This window comes from Aulonocara stuartgranti, assembly GCF_965226115.1.
Source record: "Aulonocara stuartgranti genome assembly, chromosome: 1".
NCBI classification, from domain to species: domain Eukaryota; kingdom Metazoa; phylum Chordata; class Actinopteri; order Cichliformes; family Cichlidae; genus Aulonocara; species Aulonocara stuartgranti.
In genome coordinates, this window is record NC_138939.1 from 35880164 (window position 1) to 35907657 (window position 27494).

The 27494-nt window shown below is 39.5% G+C and overlaps 4 protein-coding genes and 1 long non-coding RNA gene across 16 annotated transcripts in view; 1 reads left to right on the top strand and 4 right to left on the bottom strand.

The window, feature by feature from the left end:
• otog (otogelin) overlaps positions 1-4820 on the bottom strand; it is a 68625-nt gene extending 63805 nt beyond the window's left edge. For 5 of the 11 annotated variants that reach the window (XM_082532125.1, XM_082532131.1, XM_082532126.1 and 2 more), the window contains exons 1-4: positions 4512-4782; positions 4238-4295; positions 3705-3762; positions 22-1915 (exon numbers count right to left, since the gene is read on the bottom strand). In XM_082532125.1, coding sequence (XP_082388251.1) covers positions 22-1915; positions 3705-3762; positions 4238-4295; positions 4512-4653 — 2152 coding nt within the window. In that variant the 5' untranslated portion in view covers positions 4654-4782. Of the gene's footprint in view, positions 1-21; positions 1916-3704; positions 3763-4237; positions 4296-4511 lie in introns of all 11 variants that reach the window. The other 6 variants (XM_082532130.1, XM_082532127.1, XM_082532128.1 and 3 more) reach the window with 5 other exon arrangements.
• A 2423-nt stretch (positions 4821-7243) lies between these two features.
• Positions 7244-8406, bottom strand: LOC309703460. The gene is made up of 2 exons (XR_014275907.1): positions 8095-8406; positions 7244-7492 (listed from the first exon to the last, which is right to left on the bottom strand). It is a non-coding gene; the product is annotated as an uncharacterized lncRNA (long non-coding RNA).
• A 2907-nt stretch (positions 8407-11313) lies between these two features.
• Positions 11314-18148, bottom strand: aph1b (APH1B gamma secretase subunit). The gene is made up of 6 exons (XM_082517767.1): positions 18032-18148; positions 16907-17077; positions 16456-16529; positions 13938-14060; positions 13286-13413; positions 11314-12874 (listed from the first exon to the last, which is right to left on the bottom strand). The coding sequence occupies exons 1-6, from the start codon at positions 18142-18144 to the stop codon at positions 12707-12709; spliced, it is 777 nt and encodes a 258-aa protein (XP_082373893.1). The 5' UTR covers positions 18145-18148; the 3' UTR covers positions 11314-12706.
• A 98-nt stretch (positions 18149-18246) lies between these two features.
• Positions 18247-24233, bottom strand: LOC309696794 (troponin I, fast skeletal muscle-like). Its single transcript, XM_082518212.1, has 5 exons — positions 24109-24233; positions 19800-19928; positions 19366-19452; positions 18857-19033; positions 18247-18324 (listed from the first exon to the last, which is right to left on the bottom strand). The coding sequence occupies exons 1-5, from the start codon at positions 24133-24135 to the stop codon at positions 18259-18261; spliced, it is 486 nt and encodes a 161-aa protein (XP_082374338.1). The 5' UTR covers positions 24136-24233; the 3' UTR covers positions 18247-18258.
• Positions 24125-27494, top strand: part of LOC309694214 (Golgi apparatus protein 1-like) — a 28513-nt gene continuing 25143 nt past the window's right edge. For both annotated transcript variants that reach the window (XM_082514077.1, XM_082514078.1), the window contains exon 1: positions 24125-24481. In XM_082514077.1, coding sequence (XP_082370203.1) covers positions 24167-24481 — 315 coding nt within the window. In that variant the 5' untranslated portion in view covers positions 24125-24166. The remainder of the gene's footprint in view (positions 24482-27494) is intronic.

The window sequence follows — 27494 nt, forward strand, 5'->3', positions numbered from 1 at the left end:
ATAAGAACTTTGTGAACCTACCTGGAATCCTACGAAACGATGACCCCAGGGCTTCCTTCACCTGCCTCGTCAGCAGTGAAGTATTAACTGGATGCTGGTCTGTTGAAATGGCTCCATTGTTGGTTTTTCCAAGTAACACTGAACCAGATTCATTTGATGTTACTGAGCTGGTCAGAAATTGTTCATATGGTGCTGAATTTGACCTTGAGTGATTATTAGACGGTAAACTGTATGATAAGTATTGTGAAGTATTTAAGGTGAGCATGGTCTGATCATCTGGAGTGTCTAGCGACTGATTTGACCATTCTGAGACAGCTTTTAATTGGCTTTGTGTTGTCTTGCTAGATTTTGTACCTGTGCCTTTTAATTGATCAGATATGATCCTAGTGGGTGCATTAATAAAAGAAGAATTCTTGGCTGGTGTGGTGCTGCTTGGTGATTGGCTAGAACTTGTTGTGCTGGTTAGCCAGATTAACTTGTTAGCCAGTATCTTTTTTGATGATTTTTTAGCTAAAGATGTCCTGCTTGTTGATTGGCTGGTTGGTGTTGATCTGCCTGATGACTGACTAGGTGCTATCACTGTAGTCATTGATGGTTCATTTTGTGACTTGAGTTCTTTTGTCACAGTTGTTGACTGGCTGTATAATGTTGTGCTTCGTGGCAATTTGTTGGATTTTATCGCAGAGGATGGAGATTTTTTATATATTGGTGTGGTTGTTAGTGGTTGGCTGGTTTGAGCTATACTGCCTTGAGATGAGCCAGCTGATGCTGATCGGGATGATGATCCACTAGCTGGTTCCAGGCTGTTTTGTGATTGGTTAAATAGCGCTTTCTCAGCTGGAGATAGACTGGCTGTTGCTGTGCTGCTTGATACTTGTTTGGTTTGTTCTGTTCTACCTCGTGATGGGCTAGTTGATGCTGGCACGCTTGGTGTTTGAGTGGCTAGTATTGGGCTGGCATGTGACTGATAAGATGGTGTTTTCTTGGTTAGTGACTGACTGGATGGAGCTGTGCTGCCTGATGAGAGGCTGTTTTGTTCTGTGCTGCTTTGTAGGCTAGTTGATGCTGTGCTGATTGGTGATTGACTTGTTTGTGCCAGGCTGCCCTGTGACGGCATAACTGATGGTGATGGGTTTGATGATTGACTGGCTGGTACTAGACTTTTGTGATTTTGTGATTGGTCAGATAGTGTTTTTCCAGTTGGTGATTGAGAACCCAAATGATAACTGAATGGTGCTGTGCTACCAGGCAATTGGCCGTTTTGTGTCATACTGCCTGGTGAGTGTCTTTTTTGTTCTGTTGTGCTTTGTAGTAGACTAGTCGATGCTGAGCTGTTTGGTGATTGGCTGCCTGGTGCTGAGCTGGTTTCTGAATTTTTAGATGGCACTGACATTGTTGGTGACTGATTGGATGAACCTGTATTGACTGCAGAATTGTTTGCTTGTGCTGTGCTACCCTGTGAAAGGACAGCTGATACTGAGTTTGATAACTGACTGGTGGGTACAGGACTTGTTCTTGATTGGTTAGATAGTGTTTTCTCAGCTGGTGATTGACTGGATGATACTGAGCTGTTTTCTGTTCTGCTTCCGAGTGATTGAGAAGGTGATGTTGATGTGGTTGGGAATTTGCTGACTGTTAGAAGGCTGGTTTGTGAGTGTTTGGATGGTGCTGTCTCAGCTGATGATTGACTGATTGGTGCTGTGTTCCCTGGTGATTGGCTGGAGGACATTGTTCTTGATGGTGTTTTACTAGGTGGTGCCGTGACTCCAGATGATTGGCCAGAGCTCATGGTCCATGAGATGTTTGGTGTCCTTTCTGAAGATGATGTAAGGTTTGACACAGCAGCCATGTTGACCAGTGATTTACTGGAGGCAGATATGTTGGTTTCTAATGTAGCGATTGTCATCTGGAGGTGCTTCAAGGAGAAAAAATTGTATCAGCAAATATTTCATGCAACAGTTGCTATACAATAACAATAATAATAATAATAATAAGTCATACAGCTTGAACCTGATCTAAAGTAGCAATCTTTCAAATCCTCTTACAACTAAATATGTTACATCTGATCATTTTCATATTGGAACTCAGTAATGTTTGGCAAAGAAATAAAGAGAGCAATTTCAGCAAACTAAAATAAAGTCCTTGTAATGCTTTGCTGAATTAATTCTGTAAGTTTAATATCAAGCTAATCTGGAAAACGAGTACAGGTCTCAGGTGACAGATTAATAAAGATTTGATTAAAATGTAAGATACCTAAAACTTTTACAATTTAGTGTTTTGTTGAAGAAAAATTCCTCCCAGAATTAGGCTGGATGTTGCCAAACTAGAATCATGATCGGCAAGGATGGAATTGAGGTGGTAATGGGAAAGGAAGAGGCTCTAAAGAAAAGACCTGTCATCCAGCTTTCATTAACGACTGCTCTGTGACTTACAACAGTTTTCCTTTCCAGCTCAACAACCCAACTGACTCCCTTTTGGTTGTGTCTGTTTCCTCTTTTGGATGACCTCTATTGTCTAAAAGTATTCGCCCCTTTCATTTCACTATATCGATGTGTGATATGTGAAATTAGAAGGCTGGTAAAGTGTTCCCAAGAGAGTAAAACACTGGGGGAAAACATTTGATATCTGGAATGTTTTGGCATGGCGATTTCCATATTAAGATAACTGGATATTTTACAAAAAAAACCCCACCTTAACAACAGGTTTGGTTTTAAAACATTCTCATTACAGTGGCATTCCAAAATTATCAGTCCAGCCTTGCTTCCACACTTTTACGTGACTGGATACTTGAGCTCTGAAACCCAGCCTTTCATCTCAAAGAGCAGGAACAAAGCAGGTGGCAAGGGTGATGTGTAAGGGGGGTATAAGGGGTAACTGACTATGAATTATTAATCAGTGATCAGTATCAGAAAAACAAAGAGGGAGTACTTCACATATGTAAAAGCACTATGTCAATATGCATATAACAATGCACTGATTAAACTAAAATTAGAGCAGTTAAAGCTGCTCTAATTTTAACAAGGACATTATATAGAGAGTAAAAAAAAATACCTACAACATTTTTTTTAGCATATTTTGTGCTACTAATTGCTTTGCTCCTTTAGGGGCTCCTATAGTTTGGACCGGATTCTCATGAACCAAAGGGAGAACAAAAGAGCAACCACATTCAGGCAGATAGCGGCTCTGACAGAGGAAGAGCAAGACAACAGAGCAGCTTCTTTATATTCCTGCTGGGACTCCTTCGCATGTCGAGGAAGCAGGGAACAATGCACACTGTTTATATATTTTCATATATATCTCCACACTGAGTGACAGCCTGAACTTAGCAGCTTGAAATGCTTTTTTTAGGCCGTCCATGAATACAGACATCAAATTTTGGGTAAAACAACAGACTTCTTGGATTAAAAACAAGTTAATTTTTATAATTAAAAATTAAAAAGTCATACATTAAGATTCTGCAATAAAACTAGAAATATGTTGCATTTCACATATATTCAACTAACTTATACTTAAGCAAACAATCGAGTCTTTTAGGGAAATTAAAAGTGAAAAACGTAAACACTGTGTATAAATTATGGGAAGAAGCACTCCCATGTGATGACGATGGTGATGTGAGCAATGCTGATTTTTTTGGGAGATATCTGGCTGTGTGTTTGCCGCCCGAAGCAGCTCCATCAGCATCAACGATCAATGCAGCTGCCTACCTGCCCTCCCTGGGAAGCGGTGTCCCATTTCTGATGCTTTATCCCGCTGCTCCCGCTGCTGGGACAGAGAGAACAAGGAGAGGTTTGTTCCCACTGCAGGTTTCACCCCCACTGACACCACAAACCCACCACCAACCAGGAATCACGCAGACCACCAAACAACCTGGTGATTGACCAGACTGTCATGCTTCTCAATTAATCGATTAAAGCATCATGAAATGGACAGGTTTCGATGAGCTAAAGCAGATGTTGTTGTTTTTTTAAATCATATTGTTTTTTTATGTATGGCCTAATGCCTCAAAGCCAGCATATACTATACTACATATACTGTATAATACTCACACACAATACTCAAATACAATTTTTAACATAACAACTTATAGTTAATATATAAAACTATGTGGGCTTTAATGCAAATATAATCACCAAAATAAATCCTTCACATATAATATGTAAATTAGGAATATGTGACAAATAAACATTATGTAAACTACTAACTAAATGCAAGGAAACAATTTTTAAAAATGACTCACTCATTAAATTCATCCCAGTTAGAAATGTTCACTCTTTCCACACCCCAGGAAAGGTGCGCTGAAATTAGAGGGGAAATGGGCAAAAATAAGGAAAGACAATAGGCTGTGACCTTTTTTAAAAAGAGACCAACTTTAATAACTAACTAAATAACTAAGTAAATAAATAAGCGTTTAAACTGCAGGATGTAACCTGAGCTGCCGCATAAAGCACCTGTGGTATCTAAACTTTTCCTATACAAACAGGATGTGACCGTGTTGGGACTCTGTCTCTTACACTCAGAAATCACACTTCGCCTTCCCGCGGCATCAGGGGTCGCGTGCGTGCTTCCCGGTGCGTAGGACTCACCTTGATAAATGAGGATAAAACACGAAGATAATAAGTGAAAAAGCCTTCTCCGTCTTAAATAGGGATCCATTCGTGTTTCGCGGATCCGCACTCAGTCGGGTTTGGACAGCATCACCTGGTGAGAACCCTCCGGCTGGACTCCCGACTCTCCCTGTGCTGCTCCATCCGGCTCATCCCCGAGCGGTCCTCGGCGCGCCTCAAAAACCGCTGCACCTGCTCATTAGCATAAATTATGCACAGGTGGGCGCGCGGGGGATGGAAGGGGCTCAGTCAGAGGGCTTTGATGACGCGAAACTGCTGTCTGTAAGTAAAACCACTGACCAGCCACCACCCTAACTAGCAAAACTATAAACTACACGAATGCTTGTTTTTTGTAAAACATGCTGAATTCTGTTTAAAACTGAGGAGGAGAGAATGGCAACCACGAAAACAACTCCCCCCTTGTGGTTCACAGAACAGCAGGCGCCAGGGTGGGAAATTCCATATGGTTATTTCAATTTCAAAAAATAAAAAAATACCAGGACTAAATGGATTACATATGTCTTAAATGTCCTTTACTTCAAGGAGGGAGGAGAAATTAGGGTTAGAGGTGGGCGGACTGATACAAATATCGATAGCATCAAAACCAATGCTGGTATTGGTATTTTATTGATACTAACAAGACTGATACTTTGTTTTTATCCTCTAAGTTTTTGGGGGGGTTTTGTGCGTCGCAATTCAGTATTTATGGGGGGGGGGGGGGTGTTTTAATTTTGTTTGTTTGAAACAAAATCTACCTCAGATATGCGCTATGAAAAATGTTTAAACCTTTTTATGTTGACTCTCACATCTGTTTTATATATATAACCTATAGCACATTTAAACAGTGGACGTTGAACCAAACTGTTTCAGGGCACATTTGCATTTCAAACAGCTGAAAGGTGTGTTGTATTGTGTTAACTAATTTTTATGCACAGTAAAAGTCACAATGATTTAGTGGTCATGAAAATGTGTTCAGAATTTGCAAATTGTTGATGATTTATGTAATAAACCATGACATACAGCTGCACACATGAGCCACCTTATAACAAATATATACCAAATATATCAAATTCTGCAGTATCTCACAGCACTAGTGGGAATAACGATGAATATGGTGAATCACTGGTGTTGAGAGTGAGGTAGGGATTAACATGTACATATGTCTTCCTACTCCATTTCAAACTTTATGATTGAGTTTATAATTCATGTCATTTAGAGATTGTTTGTTTTGTTTGTGCACATGTATGTATGTATGTATGTGTACTTGTATATGCAAGTATGTGTGTGCGAAAATGTGGTTCGTTTTATATATTATATATATTAGTAATTTCAAAGAAACACTTCGGATCCAGTATTTTTCTTCTTGTTGATTATGATGTTGTTTCTACCTTTTTATTATTTACAAAAATGCCAAAGGTAATACAGTTTGTATTTTTGTACAAGCAGGGTGATGCCCAAAGATCTAAACTGGACACGTGGAGGACAGAAGGAGGAGTGGCAGAACTTTAAAACCATCTACTGCAGATGAACAGCAACTGAATGTAATAGGGGGGACAGAATCCAGCAAAGACCTGACGCAGAACCTGAGTGATGCATCTGGCTTTTCGTTGATCCACCTACCTTTTAGAAATGGTGTCAGTCAAAGGGTGATAAATCCATCCATCCATCCTCTTCCGCTTACCTTGTCCTAGGCTGGAGCCTATCCCAGCTGTCTTACAATGAGAGGCAGGGTACACAGTGGCCAGTTCGGTTATGAATCCAAATATGACATTTTTGGTTTGAATCATTTTATGTACAAAGGAGATCTAAACTGGACAGAGCAGTGAGTCTCTATAGCCATCTGTAAAACATGTTGAAGGCTCCGTCATGGTTTGAGCGCAGCAGCCAGAGGTGTTGGATCTTATTAAAATTGATGGAATTAGAAACATAGAAAAGTACAGTCAGATTTTGATCCAACATGTAATACCGAGTGGAAAGTGTCTGATCATAAACAGTTTTATTTTTCACAATGATGATGATTCCAAACACATTGCCAATGTGGCAAAAGCATACGCAAATAGAAAAATACACAATGGATTCATAGACTGGCCTTCCCAGGGCCTGAACATCAATATGACTAAAGCATGTACAGCACCTTCTACTCTCCCAGCACTGTATGTAACATGCCTCATTCACACAAGCACTTCTAAACTCAAATGCAAACTAACCAACATTAACGCTCCGATGAACACATCCGAGGGCAACTTCGGGTTAGTGTCTTGCCGAAGGATATTTGGTATGTAGATTAAGGAAGCCAAGGATCGAACCACCAACACAGCAAATCCAGCATGTCCAAATTAACACTGTCGGATTTGATTTCAACACTATTAAAGTGTCTATATGGGTCCACACCAGAGAGTGTTAATTTAACTCTTTTTGGAGAGTTGGTACGTTAACTCTGATTTAGTGTTAAACACCAAATCTGTCTGGAGTTGATAATTTAACACTTGGTGTTAAGAGTTTATATATTAACTCTCAAAGAGTATTTTAGTTTAACTACGTAAGAGTTATCTTCTAATTCATTCTAAAAAGCGGGAATTTTACTGTTCTGAACTTCTAGACATTTCTTTTGGAAATAAACATTTACTAAAAAGACGCAATGGTTTTTGAAAAACATTTATTCTGAACTGTGCACCACAATTTCAAAACATTATCTGAAAGATGTAACAGTGTACATGTTCTCACTTTCATTAGAATTTTGTTTATCAAAAGGTCTGACATGGTAAATGCAAATAACAGCATTCTCATCACTTATTTCTTCAATACAATATGCATGTCCTTCATTCATCACTTTGTGGAACTTCAGCGCACTTCTGCTCTCCCCCATATTCCATCTTCACAAGCATATCCTGTGCGGAGATTGAATAAAAATTTGTTGACACTAATTAATGGCACAAATAATCCAGTAAACAATTGCAGCACAGTAAAAAAAAAAAAAAAAAAAAAAAAAAAAGGAATCCTCTTTGAGTCATTACTTGTGTAAAGTATTTTCCCAAAAGACAAGGACACAGGCAACAGGTAATACTGAACTAAATGTAAAACCGCAACCTTTTTCATTTTTACCTAAACCGTGTGCACAAAACTCTGGAGGGATCTATGCTAACGTAGAACCCAGTCAGGACGCCTGCTACTGCTTTTTGCTCGTTTGTTTGTTTTTATGGGCGATCGTTTTCAGGCTTCAAGTAGCACCATTATACCAACATTTCACATTCTAGACATTGTTTTAGGTGTATTTGACCAAAAGTTTGACTGAAAATTCACATGCAAGCTTTTTTTCAAGGCTGTGGTATTTGCCCGCAAACAATACCTTTCAGCTAGCTAAAACAGAATATTATGCTATCAGCGAGCAACATGGCTAATGCCTTTCACACAGCTTTGTCTCAACTCCAAAGAGCCACAGAAGTAAAAGCTAATAATAATAATTGAAACAATCTTTGAAAAAATGACTTACCAAGCATGGCAAACAACTCAAATATGTAGAGCAAAATGTTCTGAAACGGCTTCACTTCAGCTTCGATTGGAGCCGTGCTGGGGGCGGAGTCTGTGAATTTACTCTGTTGGTGTCATAGCCCCTGTAGGAGTTCAGAGTTAAGAGGTCAAGAGTTAATGTTTCCATTGTAACACCTCCAGATTTGACATAGAAACACTCATTTTTAACACTCGATTTTAACTACTATCATTTTACACCTCAGAGTTACATTAAAAGAATGTGACTCTGCTTAGAGTAAAATTAACTCTACTTTTGCAAGAAGACTATTAACACCAAAACATTTAACACTTTTGAATTTGCTGTGAACCTTCCAATCAGTAGCTGATCTGCTCTACCACCTGAGCCACAGCCACCCCGATTTTTTTCCTGTTTATTTGTTACTTCTGCACAGTACTCTAAAACAATCAACTGAATGTGGTGTGTCAATATATATGAAGGTTTTACAGTGTACATTTTTTTGTGTGAGAGAGATTTTTGTGATACATATAATAACTCCCATATCACAGATTAAGTCAGTCAGGTTGGTTACCAGAGAGGAACTGGGAATTTTATCCCTGAGAGGAACAGTTGACATGCACTGAAACGGGCTACTTCTCCAAACAAAAGATTTAAAAAGTCACCTGATATCAGACAGACTTGTCCACAGTCTGAGTTTGAAGACAAATACTACAGACAACATAAAATCAGACCCAGCAAGGTTAACAGTAAATGGGCAATGTTGACAATAATTAATTGGCAGCCTTAAATCATTGTCTACTCAAGAAAAATAAAGCACTGGGGAAAAGAAATGTACAAATATATGCGCATATCCAGAATCCACGAAATGACATATACTAGCATTAAATTAGATCTGTGACCACGTTTTCAATTTGCATCACATTTACAAGAAATCAACTTAGCTCTTTTTTAAAGAACTCACCTATTTTTTTCTCTACTGCCACCTGCTGGTAAGAAGGAAAACTTTGCAAACTAGATAAATGGATAAGTAATATGCTTATTCTTAAATATGTAATATGCAATGCTGCATTGTGATGAAAGTAGTATCTGGGTTCAGTTATGTTTTAAAACATTTAAATGAGCAACATTTGCCGGGAAAGTGTGCTTTGTGAAGCAAAACCCTCTCTCATTAGGAACAGGATGACGTAGGTGGGAACGAGGCTTGCGAGGTTCTGGAAGGTCTGCGGTAGAAGACGAGGTACAAACAGCAGCGCATACTGTTTAGCATTTGATTTCAATTCTTTAAAGTAACTAATTGTAGGCCTATAAAAAGAGAGCAAGAGAGATTTTCATTACAAATCTGAGTCGCCAAGTTGATGTTGTTAAATGGTCGTTTGTCCAAGTAGCGCTGCGTGCCCCGAAAACATATTTATATAAACATACATATAAAATAAAATAAAAAGAGAACATTTATGAGGCTTGAGAGGTTTGATTTAAAAAAAGAAAACTGACTCAGACATATGAGACATAAAAAATACTTTCGTTGCATTGTTGTTTGACTGTGAGCTAGTGGTTTTTTCCTGCCTTCACACAGACCCAAGTCCACATTCTGTACAAACCACACTCACCAGACAGGGTAGCCCAAGAAGTGACTGATGACAATGGCTGCCACCGCCCACCAGCGCTGCTTCTCACAGGCATCAAAGAAAACAACGTCCCAGAACATGTGAAGCAGGATGATGGCCATTGTCATAAAGGCTGAAAGAGACGTGCAATTTTAACAAATCATGTTCTACATATAAATCTAATATAGTTACACTTTTAACGGCGATTAGTTTTAATGCAACATTTCCCATAATGCCTTTTAATAACACCACACATAATACATGGACATAATACATTTAGGCTGTGCTCTGTATTGTTTCAGCTAGAAGTCCAAAACTCTGAAAGACATACAATTTGTTTGTGGCAGCTGGCTCAAAAGTGAAAGAAAAAAAACAAACACACACACACAATCATTTATTCTCCAAAGTAAAATAAGAATCTCCCTGTCTGGACTCTGGTTCCAGCAGTGGAAGTAGTTCATCTTTGGCTGGACACCTGACCCTCGAACATCCAGCGGGACACAAAAGCCTCAGGAGTGAGACTTTTGATATTGTTGAGGTGACCCCGGTGTCACTGGCTGCACAGGCTCATATTTGCATTTGAAAGTTGCCTTTTCGGCAGAGGAAACGCTTCCTGAATCTGTCTGTCTGTTGTCTAACTTTTTTTTTTTTAAAAGGCCTTTGACTGACCAAAACCCTCTGAGACCCCGGTGAGCTTTGTGTAGCCCAGCCTGGAGGTGTCTGCTTTCATAAATGGAAACATTACCTGAGGAGCGCAGGAGTGGCAGAATGGAGGAATGTTTTAGGGTGAAACATTAAAAGGTGATTTATCATTTTTCTTTTGTGATTAGTCCTTTTAATGACATGAACATACCCACTTTAACAGCTCCTCATCTTTACAAACAAGCAAACTGAAGCATCTGAAGCAAGAAAGGCTTTTTGCTTCATCCCTCTCACATTCACTCGCTCACACACGCACAGACATGCACTATATCGGAAACCTGGCGCCTGCTTTGTCTCCTGTAGACTTCTCATTAAAGGTCCAATGAACTGACCTACTGTTTCTGTATAAACTTAAAAGAAAATGGCTGCTGTCTGGTCTTTCTTATTACTTTTTGATTATTTTTGACCAAACAAGGCTAGTTAAACACCCTCTGATGTTATTATACATGTTAATGTTCATTACTTTGAATGCTGTTTTCAAGTGGTATTTCCCACCAGATTCTCCTGCGAAACAGAACCAAAGTTTGAAATCTTTAAATGACTGTATATATAAGTAGTCTAAACCACTGCACAAGTTTAGTTTCAGACAATTTATTTCTGCTCTTGGCTCTGTGTGATGTCAGAGCTCTGGCTGTGATCACAAAAGCCTCATTGGCTCAAACTGTCTGTTTAATATGAGTAACCAATCAGGGGGGAGGGGGGGTGGGAAGCTGGGTTAACGCAAGGGGGAGGAGCCAAAATCCTTGTTTCAGACAGTAGATGAAGTACAGAAATTGGTATCATGCAAAGTTGCTCTAGTAGAGTGAAAGAAAAGAAACAAAGAGGAGAAATTTGTCATAAAATATCCTATTTAAGCAGAAATCTTTGGTGTGAACATGTGCTTGGTTTTTGGAGTTGGCAGTAAAGGAAAACTGAAAATCTTTAGTTTCTTTTTATACTAATCAGACAATTTTAAATATATTTTACACAGTCACTAGTGAATAATCATGGGCACCTGTAAAACACCTGTTAAAAAAACAATAGCTTAATTAATCAATTGATATAAAGAATGACAGGAATATCATTTTTTATTATTATTCCTTTAGTCATTGAAGTATTGTACACACTTAAAACCTATCCAACAATGGTGATAAAAGGAAATGCAACCTTCTAGAAATAAACAAGAAATTTAAAGTTAACTTAATGCAGAGGGAGAGCTGAATGTGTTTTACAATATGAAGTAAAAACTGAAAGTGAGCACACAATAATTTCTTTCCCCATTTCTTGGATATAACTCACAAAAGAAACACTTCTCTTTGAATTACAGTAGGATTAAACAGCATGACATCATGAAGGTAAGAGTTATTGCAGGATTGTTGTATCAGTTTCAGCCTGGTGTACCAACTGACCAGCTAACAGGCTCATCTCCACCTATAAGACTACACCAAATCACATTTTGTCATGTAGCAAAGTGCCAAAACAAGGCAGAAAAGTAATGAACTCAATGCAAACATGGATACAATTTACATCTCTAATGTACCTCCCATCCTTGGGAGACACAGCAGACAGAATCTACAAATACAAAAGATGATCAAAAACAAAATCAGGCACAGAAACAAAATGTTTGTAAATAATTCTTTATCCTAAATCCTTGCACTCATAAGAACAACCAAAACACACAAGGACAAACAACAAAAGAAACTATTTTGTTTGATTTAGATTCTCTACTTTCTATTTGCTCAAGGGTCTATTACGTCAAGATTACTGACTGACTGATGACTGATTACAAACAATTAGTAATCATTAGCAAGTGCATTTAGAATCAAACGCAGGTTCATATTCAGACCACAGACAGCATATCGCACCTTGAAGAAAGGTTTTAATATTTACACATTAGGGAATTCAAAAATGCATAATTATATACACATTTTCTTTAGAAATAATAAAACACTAGGAAAGATTTGAAGCATCTGAGAGTATGTATAAAGAGTGCTGCTGCTTTAAGCCCCCAATCTAAAGTATCTTCTGTGGGTTTGTTTTTTCTTACAGTGCAGACCGCAAAAAGGGCACACAGTTAGCCAAAATGGATATGTTATACTGTTGAATAAAAACCTTTTCCAAGCTGGACTGGAATCAAAACGATCTCCCATCTTTGTTCCCACAAAACCTTTTAAATGTTTTAACGCTTAAGATGATGAAAGTCTCAAATCAAATAGCAGATTTAACAGGGTTAACACTCCTTCCTCACTGTGTCCAATGTGTGTGTGTGTTTGTGTGGGATCTCTGTGATCCTTGTATAAAGAGTCCTGCACACTGCTAGGTGTGCTGCGTTATCTAGGCCTGTGGTTGGCAAGAAGCAAGTCCTTGTCTTTGCAGGTGAGGCAGAGTTTGAGGTTCTTGAGCGAGCCGCCGGCGGAGTAGAACGCCCAGACACCCATTAGGAACAGGATGACGTAGGTGGGAACAAGGCTTGCGACGTACTCAGGGTTCTGGAAGGTCTGCGGTAGAAGACGAGATAAAAAAACATCAGTGGACACTGTTTAGTATTTTATCTCAATTCTTTAAAGTAACTAATTGCAGGCATATAAAGAGAGAGCAAGAGAGACTTTCATTACAAATCTGAGTCGCCAAGTTGATGTTGTTAAATGGCCGTTTGTCCGAGCACCGTCGTGTGCCCCGAAAACATGACTCTTATTTACTATAAGATACTATAATATACTATAATAAAATAAAAAGAGAAGATTTATGAGGCTTGAGAGGTTTGATTTAAAAAAAAAAAGAAAACTGACTCAAGACATTTAAGACATAAAAATACTTTCCTTGCATAGTTTTTGACTGTGAGCTCTTGTTAGTGTTTTTTCCTGCCTTCACATAGACTCAAGTCCACATTCCGTACAAACCACACTCACCAGACAGGAGACCAAGAGGTGACTGATGACAACGGCTGCCACCGCCCACCAGCGCTGCTTCTCACAAGCATCAAAGAAAACAACGCCCCAAAACATGTGAAGCAGGATGATGGCCATCGTCATGAAGGCTGAAAGAGACGTGCAATTTTAACAAATCATGTTCTACATATAAATCTAATATAGTTACACTTTTAACGGCGATTAGTTTTAATGCAACATTTCCCAGAATGCTTTTTAATAAGACCACACAATAGAACATAATACATTTATTCTGTGCTCTGTATTGTTTCAGCTAGAAGTCCAAAACTCTGAAATACATAGTTTTTTTGTGGCAACTGGCTCAAAAGTGAAAGAAAAAACAAAAACAAAGACACAATCATTTATACTCCAAAGTAGAATAAGAATCTCCCCGTCTGGACTCTGGTTCCAGCAGTGGAAGTAGTTCATCTGGTGAATGACTGTGTGTGTGTGTGTGTGTGTGTGTGTGTGTGTGTGTGTGTGTGTGTGTGTGTGTGTGTGTGTGTGTGTGTGAAGAGAACACAAGAAAGAAAAAGGTTTTACGAATCTATGGACTCGCTCAACGGCAGAAACGTAAAGGTTTTTGACAATAAAATAAACAACAAACAAAAAACAAGTACATGCTAATTGTTACCTGAGGACAGGAAGTAGTGCTGCGAGTCTCCATGGATCCCCACAGTCCCCGGCCCTGCTGAGTCAGCCAGGATGTTCACCACAGAGAACGCTCCGCTCATGAAGCCGAAGCCGAGACCTGAAACTGAGACAAAAGAATGAGAAGACAGCTGAGACATAAGAAAGACTGTGCGATGCTAATCCCAAAGCAAATTCGGCACTATGCAAGATGAATGGCCTTGAGGCGACTTATGTTGTGATTTGGCGCTATATAAATAAAATTGAATTGAATTGAATGGTCCCTTATCACAGGAATTACATTGTAAAAATAACCCGCGATAGGTGAAGTCCACAAAGTAGCCAATTTCATTTTTTTCACAATTATTATAGATGTTTTAAGGCTGTAACACTCCTCACTAGACACTTTAGACAGTTTTCTCAGACAGGCATGAACATTTTTCTCTCTTGTTTAAACACCCTCAAAATTCAAACCTTCATAGAAAAATAAGTCCAGTATTGTAGAATGAAACCAAAGATCAAACCCTGTTTCAGGTCCAGAACATGGGAATAGAGCAGCTGCCAGAGAATTCAACATTAATGAATCAATGGTGGAAGAATGACTTGAGTAAAGTTTGACTTATCTGACTGTTTTGTTTTACTTAATGCACCTCATAATGCAGTGTGCCTTATGGTCCGAAAAATATGGTAACTTCTATCTTCCCTTAGCATGTCCAGAAGTCCAACTTTTTGTGCTATGGTTACCATCTTCCTCTGCCTTTTGGGTGCTACCACAGGTGCCTTTGACGGTGCAAAACGTTTCATTAACATTGTTGTGTTTGTTGGGGAGAAAATTTACAAACATACAGTACAGTACTTCAGAGTCACACTGCAAGCGATCAAAGATTTATGTAAATTCGACAAGCTGCAGACATTCTGTACTGTACAGGAGACACAGCACAGAGGAGATTGATTGACAATGGTCTACGGCCAATCAGGATGCAGAACACAATGTGCTGCTTAAAAAAAAAACTGCAAAATTGCACCAAAGAAAATCCACGAAACAGCGTACCGCATTATAGCTAGGGACCACTAGGGCTGTTCGATATCGTCTATCGTTTGATTTTACGCTATCGTTTGTTTCATGGTGTCGCCTAATAAAATGTTTACGGCAATATTTTTTTCATTGTTTTGATGGTCACTGTTGTGGCTATATTCATTTCTTAAAGTTCTCTCTTTCTCTTATATTTAATATAACCACACTACGCACGGACAAGCGCCTGTTTTAATGCTTTGTCGTTAGCAACAACGACGGTAGCACCATCGCGTGTCCGCTTGTTTATGTTTCACATAAACCTTTTACAATAAAGCTCGAGATCCTGTTGAGACTTTTCAAAATAAACTGAATCATGTGAAAGAGCAGATTATTTATGGATGAGAAGTAAAAAAGAGCCGCCAGGTGCTAAAAAATAGACCTTAGACTCAAACGTTAGAACAGGCTTTTCCCCGCAGCACGCCGTGTAATAAATACAAAGAAAACGGCGGCCGTTACAACTTATGTCTAAAAATGTATAGTTTCATGCATCGGTTAAAACACTCGACTCCAGCTACATGACGCGCAGCTGGAAACACTTCCCGCAAGTCGAGCTGCCCGAGATTCACAGAATTTACAGAAAATGTTACATTTTTGTGATTTATATCGTTATCAGGACGATGGAATTCTTATATCGGGATATGAGATTTTGGTCATATCACACAGCCCCACTGTACAGAAAATACTGTTTACTGTAAACCGCAAGCAAATTTAAACAACCTGCATATAAGAGATCATGTCCAAAGTGTGCTAGATGTTCATTTTTAACAATTTCTTTAGAAATGTATTGATGCTACTTGATAGCATCTTTTGTTAGAGCCTAGTGGGGAAGAATGAGCACTTTCACAGTTTGTGCTCATATGATATACGGCCAAAGGTTTCGATCCACACCTCTTAACATCTGAATACAGGTGTGTAAAATCAAGCATCTTTCCATGAAGTCTCGCTTTACAAATGTTTGTGAAACAAGGGGTCACTCTAAAGAGCTCACTGAACTAGAGTGTAGCAATGTAGTAGAATATGATCATTGTAAATAGTCTGTTTGTGAAATTTCCCCATAGATATTTTATGATCACTAAGTGGCATTGCAGAGCTCCAATCCTCCCCATTAAAACCACTGATATTGACATCAGCACAAACACTGTGCTGGAAGCTTCAAGGTATGGGTCTATATGGCTGAGCAGCTTCTATAGTTATAATATGCATGTGGTCCAGTGCTTTTGTCCATACAGTGCATTTGCCATTTTTATGCTAATGTTTCTTGTATATTTAAAAAATTTTTTTACAGAATAGTACAAAAGTGAGTTTTAAAACCAAAAACAAACAATGATAAAGCTGTAAAGAGGTAACCAGTGCTCAATGTTCTGTCTTCTGGCAGAATCGTGGGTGAATGAATATGCTACCAGTAGGTGATATGAAGCACAGAAGATGATGTGCAGACTAAGTGTACCATAGGCCAGCTGTCGGATGGAGATGGGCATGGTCTCCTCCTGGCTGAGAGTGAGGAGGCCTTCATTTGCTTTCCTGCAGGAAAACACACACACAGAGTTTTGGTTCTGAGTCTCACTGTGTGCTACAGAACATGAATAGAAAATATGTCAGTTATGAAAGTATGTCATTTAGTGGAAGATGATCTGAGATGAACAATGAAAATTGTACAAGTTCACACTGAAGAGTGTGAAACTGAGACAACTGAGACAGACACTCATCAAGGGACAACAACGATACAGTGCAGAATTCAGAGGTCATGCTTTAATATTTCTTAGTTAAATAAATAATAAATAGTGAATACGTGTTGAGGAAGTTGAAGTATGGGCTTTCAGCTCTTCTAGTAAGAAACAGTTCTCTGGAGTCACACTATATAAAGTATAAAACAGTTAAACATGGTGGCGGCCACTTACTTTAGTAGCTTGTAGTAAGCGAAGCGGAAGGTTTCCTGCAAGAGCACAGACAGCACCACGCCAAAGATGAGCAGGCCTTTCTGCTGAGCCGCGCTCTCTTTATTACTGATCTGAACCGAGATGAACCACACCAGGGAGGAGAACAGCAGCGACACCAGCCAGAAAAATGCCCTGAAAGAATGAGAACAAAGAAAACAGATATTACCCACACTGCTATCTCAAAGCTTCTGGGCTCACAGCAATTCCAGCATTGCTGTGAGCCCAGAAGCCTGACTCCTTTATTTTTTCAACAGTTCTATTTGCGAGGGTCAGCCAATTAAATGAAAGTAAAGGGAGGGTTAAGAAAAAAATACTTCCAGACTGAGGAGGAACTGAGGAGCAGCACCGAAGTGATAGCACAATCAGGATTATCTTGAGATACCAGAGGACTATTTAGTTACTTTTACTTCAAATAGCAAGAATTAATTGACCATAACAAGGAGACAAAGTGTCAACGAACACAAACGTAACGTCACGGCACTTTTACAAATTAACCGGTAAGATGTATGTTATCAATCAACAACCACAATTATGATCACAAGCTTATATCTCACTTAGGTCAAGACCGTATCTGAACCCTATAACACTACAATAGCAATGAATTATTTCAAAAGCCAATCCACCATAGTGCTAACTAACTACGTGTGTGTATACAGCCACCTTTTACTGACATAAGTCGTCAGCATCCTCCAATATCTGCAAGATCCATAAGAAACAAAACTAATAAAAGTCCCTCAGGCTCTCATTAAGCTAGCTCTTTCCTATCTTTGGGTGGCTAATATCAGGCATTGCTGGGGCTTTAAAACTTTAAAAGGTCGGTGTATTTATGAAGCTGTGTAAATCGGAATGTGGTGACGTATGGCTAAAGAAAAAAACCAGCAAAGTGTAAGACCATAATACCAGAGAATAGAAGCTAATGATAGCACATCAGCTAAGAAACGAAACGATCGGTTAGCTAGTAAGCTAACACTGTCTAAAGGTTGGGATTTATTCAATATAACGTGGCAGTAGCATCTGTAATTACCAAATTATTATATATTTAAGTCAATTGCCGTCCGTTATGACCAGTGAATGTTTAACTCTCACCCTGCTATGAGGAAAATGACTCTCAGCGGCTCCCGGGCAATGGTAAACAGGAACAACGCGATGGCTGGGCCGAAGGCGATAAAGGTGCAGCCGAAAAACACCGCCGCTGTCATTTTGGTTCTGAGGAAGGGTAATTCAGCGTCTTAAAGCGGTTGGTTTTGCTCTATTTACAGGTATTTATCTGGAAATATTAGAAAGAAAGCAGCCCCTCTGTTGCCAGTACTGATTTACTTCCACAACCAGTGTATCACAGGGTTTTCGTGACGTCGCGTATTCTCACGTGACCGACAACCCTACCAAAAAAAAAAAACAAAAAACTTTATTAATAATGAGCTGGACGGATTTAGAAAACATTTTTTCAGCTGCTTTTCAACACTTCTGTCTCATTTCTTGCTCTTGGAATTCATAAAACGAGTTCACCTCGATTTATACGCATGCGGAACATTCACAGCCTGTGCTCTTTATCAGCCTGTTTGCATTTGTCAAATTACATTCATTAAATACATCAGAACACCACTGGATTTATTCTTTTTTATTTATTTAAAAAAGGGACTTCTGGCAAATCTTGGCAGTGGTGAACTGCAGAAAAAACATGCTGACATTTAAGGCTCTGTATCGAACATCTTTTTTCTTCCACCCATGCCAGTTTTGTCTTTGATTTTTTTTACCCCAGTCGCCCGTTTGCTTCTCCTAAGAAACACATTCAAAGGAAAGCAGTAACAAAAAGTGAAGCCTTTCATGTTGCGTTCTGATCTTACTAATTTTTTTCAGTGAAGGATGCTACTATGTGCTCCATCTGCCTAATATAACATCAAAAGCACCTACCTCGTCCTTCACTTCCTTCTTAACCTGCTTAAGGCTGGCTCTCAGGTCCATGGACACTTTATGTTTGGAGCCCAGCAGGCCAGCCAGCATGGCATCGGCTGACATCCGCACCTTTTTCAGGACTGGCTTCTTAAACCTCCCATTCAGATACTGAATCTTCAACTTAAGGTCATCAACCTGACATAGAACACTGTTGTTCAGACATATGTGTTTTGGTAATAACAACAACAAACATTTTAGAATAAATTAGAATAAATTTTTAAAAAATTATTTTTAAACTAAAAAAATGTCACTTTGATTAAAGATCTTGCCAATACAGAAAAAATGAAAAATGATTTTGGCAATTACATATACTGTTACTTTAGGGGAGCTGTGGCATAAACCTTACATCGGGAGGTGTTATAACTGTATAATTATATATACATACAGTATATATATATACTGTATAATAATTATACTGTATAACTGTATAACTTTATAATGGCAGAAGAAGCTTCTGAATACAACACCTTGTTGGATTTTGCCACTTTGACCTCCATGTTGTATCGCTCCTCATCCACCAAATCAATCTGCTTGTGAAGTTTGCAACACAGCTCCTGGAGTTATGATAGATAGAAGGAGTGAGAAAGTTTATTTGTTTGTCTGTTTTTTCAATCATAAACACGACACACTTAACAGCAGTGTACTATCCTGAACATTTTTCTTACAAAGCAAGTTTTCTATCATCTCCAACTTTCTATAGTTGCTGGGTAGGGGATGGATACAGAGGAAGAGTAGAGCTTGCACACTTTCATTTTCCGGTGATGTTATGGATGTTAAAGGCAAGTGCACCAGAACAAATACTTTCTCCTCTAAAACCAAACTACAGCTTCCATAGGTGAACAAAAAGCCTGCTAAGTTAATCATCAGTCATGAACAAATTCTCCAGGTGCCGTAGGTTTACCTGGAGATCCTGCATACTGCCAGGAATGAAAAGGGCTGTGCAATTCTCTTCCAAGTACTGCATTTTCTCCCTCTCAGCTTCTCGGGCTTCCTCTTCCAGCATTTCTTGGCCAACTTGCAGCACCAAGCTCTGAGAGAGGGAGGAGAAGATGGCAGAAGATGACTATCAAACACAGTCAGGCCGTTTTGATCAGGTGAGTTTGTAAATGCACTGTGCTTAAATAACACATTACTGCTAGTGCTTTCCTTTCCCTTGATTTGTTTACAATAAAGAGGTGCTTCCTTTACTGAACAGCCAAACTGAATCCTCAAATAAATTTTCAAGGAAACATATACTCACTGCCCACTGTACACCTATCTAGCACTGAGTCTGAGCCCCTTTTTGCCTTCAGAACTGCTTTAATTATTCGTGGCAGAGATTCAACAAGGTGCTGGACACATTCTGGAGAGATTTGTGTCCAAATGGACATAACAGCATCACAAGGTTGCCAGCTGCACATCCATCACATGATCTGATGACTTCAGAGGCTATTTGAGTAAAATATTCAAATTCATGTTTAATGAAGCCTGGCCATCGCACTCTCCTGTTGGAGCACAGACAGGAAGAAAGGAGCAAAAACTCACACAGTATATCATTAATGACTTAAACAGTTGATATCAAAGTTATTACTGATTTCCAATAAGTATTTAGTTAATGCTTTAATACTATACCTGCACTGTTGGCTGTCTAACCTGAGTATCTTTCATTTCTCTGAGCTGTGACATCCTTAGAAAATGAATCTCCACATCAATATCCCTAATGGTCATGGGAATATTTTACACTTTATGATCTCTGATGATGACTAATATTTATACCAAATTTAAATATGTTGATCTGACTAATATTGCCAAATCTGTGTTCATTTCACAGAGCCATTATGTGATATATTTATACATCTTTTATATCACATTATAGGAACAAACTTCCTCAGTACTTATAATCACAGATCAAACTTTTCTCATTGCCTTCGCATTTAAATGACCTGAATCAGATCATTATTTCATTTTTGTAACCTTTATTTTCTAGTTTTATCCATTTCTTTTTATTTCAACTCATGTTTGGCTTCCATTCTTTTGATTTTTTCCCCTGTTAAATCCCACTGAAAGGTATCTTTTCAATCCTGCCTTGGGATCCTTTTTTTAAGGTCTTTCATGTTTTAGGTAAAATCACTTTGAACTGCCACGAAAAGTTCAACATAAAAAAGTTTGAAGCTTTAGTCCTAATCCCAGAACGTGTTGGCATTATACATTTTGTAATGAAGGTGAATTAAATTGTGATTGCTCAGCATACAGCGATTATAAAGGTTTTCTGCAAGGCAATGTTTGACTTTAATTGGAAAAAAGGGAAATACACATTACATTTCAAATTAAAAGCTTAAACACAAGCAAGAAAATATGGTTATCCATACAGAGAGACAAGTCACTTTCACTATACGATACAAAAAAAAACAAAGGAAACCAAAACAGGCTTTGAGGCATTTTTAAAGTTTCAGTAGAACTTAATAATCTCAGTAAGCAGTCAACTATTCCACAGTTTAGAATTAACAATTACATCTGTATCTGTACATGGGCACAATAAATCAAAAATGCTGACAATGTCTGGCTGTGAATATAGATACTTTCTTACTATATCTTGTACTGAATGCAATGATTTGAAACGGTGTGACAATAACTTCAAAATAAAAGCTTACAATCACTGAGAGCATCATGGGAGGGAGAGAAACACACACACACACACACACACACACACACACACACACACACACACACACTTTCCAAATCAAATAATCAAATCACTTTTATTGTCACATCACATGTGCAGGTACATTGGTACAGCACATGTGAGTGAAATTCTTGTGTGCGAGCTTCACAAGCAACAGAGTTGTGCAAAATACAATAATGTAAACAAGCAAAATACAAGAATGGCTACATCTGAAACTAATAAATATATGTACAATATATAATAGTATATGCATTTCTGGATGTGTATACTAAATATTTTTCTACGTGTGTGTGTGTGTGTGTGTGTGTGTGTGTGTGTGTGTGTGTGTGCACATATTTTACAAATTAAATAGAGTAAACAATAAATAAAATATATAAAATAAAATATACAGAGTGAGACATGTACAAAACAGTGGCATTACTGTACAGTATGGAGTGCATAATGTTAAAGTTCCAGTAGTGAAGCTGAGGTGTCTATGAAGTGTTCAGCTGTCTGATGTCCTGATGGAAAAAGCTGTCTCTCAGTCTGCTAGTACGGGACCGGATGCTGTAGAAGCTCCTTCCTGATGGAAGTAGTCTGAACAGTTTATGGCTGGGGTGACTGGAGTCCTTGATGATCCTCCCCGCTTTCCTCAGGCACCGCTTCCTGTAGATGTCTTGGAGGGAGGGAAGCTCACCTCCAATTATCCGTTCAGAGCACCGCACTACTCGCTGGAGAGCTTTGCGGTTGTAGGCGGTGCTGTTGCCATACCAGGTGGTGATGCATCCAGTGAGAATGCTCTCAATGGCACAGTGATAGAAGGTCCTGAGGATGCGGGGGCTCATGCCAAATCTTTTCAGTCTCCTGAGAAAGAAGAGGCGCTGCTGCGCCTTCTTCACTGTTTTATTTGTGTGTACTGACCACGTAAGATCCTCAGCCAGATGTACACCAAGGAACCGGAAGCTGCTCACTCTCTCCACAGCAGCGCCGTTGATGGTGATGGGGGTGTGTACTTCTCTGCACCTCCGGAAGTCCACTATCAACTCCTTTGTTTTTGCGACGTTGAGGGTGAGATGGTTGTCTTGACACCAGTGGGTCAGGGCGCTGACCTCCTCCCTGTAAGCCGTCTCATCACCAATAGTGATAAGACCCACCACTGTAGTGTCGTCCGCAAACTTCACAATGATGTTGGAGTTGTTAGTGGCCGTGCAGTCGTAGGTGTAGAGTGAGTACAGGAGAGGGCTCAGTACACACCCCTGTGGAGCACCAGTGTTCAGTGTGACGGGGGATGAGGTGATGCTGCCCAGTCTGACCACTTGGCGTCTGTCAGACAGGAAGCTAAGGATCCAGCTGCAGAGGGAGCTGCTCAGTCCTAGATCCTGCAGTTTCCTGTCCAGCTTTGAGGGAACGATGGCATGGTAAATGGCCTGCATTTGTATAGCGCTTTTCTAGTCCCTAAGGACCCCAAAGCGCTTTACACTACATTCAGTCATTCACCCATTCACACACACATTCACACACTGGCGATGGCAAGCTACATTGTAGCCACAGCTGCCCTGGGGCGCACTGACAGAGGCGATGGTATTGAATGCTGAGCTGTAATCTACAAACAGCATTCTCACATACGTGTCTCTCTTCTCCAGGTGTGACAGGGCAGTGTGTAGTGTCAGGGCTATGGCATCAACAGTGGACCTGTTGTGGCGGTATGCGAACTGTAGAGGGTCCAGTGAGTCGGGTAGTGCAGAGCAGATGAAGTCCCTGACCAGCTTCTCGAAGCATTTGCTTACGATGGGGGTCAGCGCTACAGGTCGCCAGTCGTTCAATGAGGAGATGGTGGAGGATTTGGGTACAGGGACGATGGTGGCCATTTTGAAGCAGGCTGGGACTACAGACTGAGAGAGGGAAAGGTTGAAGATGTGCGTGAACACTCCAGCCAGCTGAGCCGCGCATGACTTGAGGACGCGGCCGGGAATCCCGTCCGGACCAGTAGCTTTGCGTGCGTTCACCTTCCTGAAGCACCTCCGCACATCCTCCTCAGACACAGTGTGCGCACTTCCCGGGATATATCCAACAATTGTTTGAATATTCGGACTTGCATTGTCCTTGTACAATGGATGCCAAAGAAATAATGTATTTGTTGTCACAAAAAAAGGTAGAGCAGGAACTTCGAAACAAGTTTTGTTTTGTTTTTGTTTGTTTTGTTTTTAAGGTGGGGGAATATCTAGCATTAAAAAAGTAATTCAGGCTGATAGTTTTGTGTGGAAACATGCTTATGTAAATAAACGACAATTATTTATATTTGAAAAGTTTATTCGCGTTATTTTTCCTACATTTAGTTGATTCTTTGATTCTTTTTGATGCTATTAAATGAAAATAAATCGCTATAAACTAGAGCTGGAGATCATGTGACGTGATCATCGTGTGGTATTGCTTACTAGAGTAAACAACAATGTAAAAACAATGGGTACACTGACGCTGTTACTAAAGGAGTACAGTAAAGCTTTATTTATTTATTTTTCAAGTGACCGGAAGTTGTGTGTTTATTTCGGTAAATAAAGCTCACCGTTACCTCGCTGACCGGAAGTGATGTCGTCATGTATTAGGACTAGCTTGACAGTGCTGTGAAGATGGCGGCGTACAGTCGCGCTCAGCTGCTGCTGCTGTTGTCGTCCGTGTGCCTCTGCAGTTTCGGCTCCGTCCTCGGCTTGAAGGCTGCCAGCGGCCCGGCCGAGCTTCACAACCCGCCCGTCCTGAGACCCGCTGATCCGCCGGCGAAGGATGCACCTGCAGCCGCAGCCGCTGGGGCCTCACAGCCTCGAAGGGCGACCGGTTGGAAGCTGTCGGAAGAGGAGGCCTGCCGGGAGGACCTGACCCGCCTCTGTCCCAAGCACACCTGGACCAACAACCTGGCAGTGCTGGAGTGTCTGCAGGACCGCAAAGAGGTAGGCGCCCTCCCCACGGTAAAGTGTTCGGGTTCAGGTGAGGTGATGGGCATCTGCTGGGTGTGTCGCCCCAGTGGGTTTAGTCACCCCGGTTGTCAGCATGGCTGTGATGCAGAGGTGAACATCTGCACCTCCATCCGTGTGACGCTCCGGGCAGCCGTTTAAACACACTTTTTCTTTTAGTACGTCAAAAATCCACGATTTACCCGACATCCACACACGCATACAGAGATAGTGGCGTATTTAGTGCTTTTAAAACTCTGTGTGTGTGTGTGTGTGTGTGTGTGTGTTTTGTTTTTGTTTTGTTTTTTAACAAAAGTGAACAAAAAACGTAGTTCCTTCAAAAAACGAAACTTGAAGGTCTTCAAGTGCTAAGTGTAGATTTTATCCCAAATTGATATCGACCTGTTAGTTTTCTCTTACTTGCTTGTGGTCAGTTGATGAGACTGTGTGAAAAGCCCCTCATCCTGAAAATCTGCTCACTTTTTTATGTTTAAGTAAATTGTGTGTTTTTCAACCTAGGAATGTTCACACTTCAGCACAGAGGCTCTTGCCCTGTGGCCCCAGGAGTAAATAAAAGGTATCCCCTGTAGTAATCCACACTACTCTGTCTGTGTGGCCTTAACTGATGTTCCATGAGCACAATCAAAAATCATGTCTGCTGTTATAAATGCTTATAAACTGGTTGTGTTTAGGCTGTAGGCTGAAGAGCAACTAGCTAAATGAAACCTGATTAGTCTTTAAACAACAAATAGATTAATCTCTACCAAAAATATCAGGCTTAATCTGATTAACTGTTTAATCATTTTTTAATTTATTCCACGTGACATCCCGAATGAACTTCACCCCCTTCTCGACCTCTGCACCTGGCAGGGCTGTCTCAACTGCATTCTGTAGTTTAAGGGAGAGGTTTTAATGTGCTTTGTGCTTTTACCACCCCTCTTTCCACCTCAGTGCAGTACTTATTAACCTGGTGAGGTGTGAAGTGTGTGGTGTGAGTGCAGTCATCCAGCTGTCAGGTGACTTGCCGGCTGAAGTTAAACCCCAGTTAAACATGATTCCTGTCTTGTTTCTTTGTGCCATAGTGACGAAGAATACAACCAACTTTCACACTCTGTGCCTGTTTAAAGATTGGCCGCCTACATGCACAGATTCTCTTATTTTTATCTAATTTCTTTCCATAAATAAACAAGCAAGGGACACTACTACAACTAGAGATCAAATTATTTGTTTGTTAATCAGTAACCGCTGTGGTCTTGCAGTTCTTCAATCTCACTCTTAATGCGTCCAGTGAAAGATACCCTCACAGCCTGCTTTATTACATGACCATATGATAAACATACAGTGTTTATAATAATAATAATAATGGATTGGATTTATATAGCGCTTTTCAAGGCACCCAAAGCGCTTTACAATGCCACTATTCATTCACTCTCACATTCACACACTGGTGGAGGCAAGCTACAGGCAAGTTTACAGTCTGAATCTGATTTTTTCCCCCCAGATTGTTATCTTGCTTTCTAGGTCAGTTCACTTCTTACCTATTTAATTATTTTAAAAGTGTTTCCTCATGCAAAGTGTCCTAAGCTGCACTGCAGCTATTAGAAGTGATTGTTCAAGCAAAGTCTCCTGCCTCGTGTCATTTTTAAATTGAACATCTTTGGGTAAAACACTAAAGCACTTCTGAAGAAGTCACCCGAGCTTGTGACGTGACTATAGTACATTTCGTGATGGTTTTAGTTGAAAAATGCTTTAAATTCAACAAATAATTATACATACATACAGCGATATGTTTTTTCCTTTATATTGTAAATGTTTGCTTTTTTGTTTCTTCTTTAAAAAAGTTGGATTCAAATCTAAAGAAAAATATATCAGTTTGATTAAAAGGCTACACACACACACACACCCACACCAACTTAAAACAGGGTCAGATTACTCATTAATCTCTTCCTGATAAGATCCTTTACACTAGCTCATATTTATAAAACAATCATAAAAATTTTAAAACCATATGAAGGGTTTTGGAAATACTGACTTGAACCATGTTATTTTATTTCACTTGGCTTTTTTTGTGGGGGTTTGGGATCACAAATTTAGATCTATTCCAAGATTTCACATGTATCAGATATTTTAAAAGGAACAAAAAATTCAGCGGCCCAAATTGAGACCTAAAAATTCAGCATATAAGGAATTTGTTCTGTCATTTGTATCGTACTAAATTCCATTATTTTAAAAGTACAAGCAGAAGACATTTCTCTGTTATGCTAGATGTATAGATTGTGTTCACTTTTGATTTACTTTGATGTTTAAGTTATTTATTTAATTTAGTTTTATGTATAATTGTTTTTCCCAGTAGGAAATTTGGTACACAAAGCTGAGAAAAATGCAGAGTAATAAGACATTCCTGCAATAAATTCTCTCTTTTCTTCATAAAGTTTACGGTGAAATGGTTTCAAAGAGGAGCTGATTTAACTTTCTGTCATTTCAGAAAAACGCAACAGCAATTTTCCTCGTATAAAAGCACTTTGAGTGCTCAGTTAGAGTAGAAAAGGGCTAGATACTGTAAGAACCAGCCCATTTACAATAATTACCCCACACTTTGTAGTTTGGTAACATTCAGGAAAGCATGAGAGCCTCTTGTATTGCACTGAACATTTAGCTAGGTCTAGCAAAAAGGAAGGAGGCTGGTAGAGAATCTACCTTGTTATTTATATCCACACTCACTGGTCACTTCATTAAAAAACATCTTGTTAATATTGAGTTTACATCCCTTTTGCCTTCAGTGCTTCCTTAAGTCTTTGGGGAATAGATTCAGTAAGTTGTTGGAAACATTCTTCAGAGATTTTGGTCCATATTGACATGACAGCATCAGTTCCTGCAGATTTCTGCACATGAATGATCTGCATTTCCTGTTCCATCACATCCCAAAGGTCCTTAGGTGGATTAAAATCTGTTGTTCATAGAGATTGTTTGAGTCCAGTCAAAAAAGAAACCAGTTGAAGATGATTTGAGC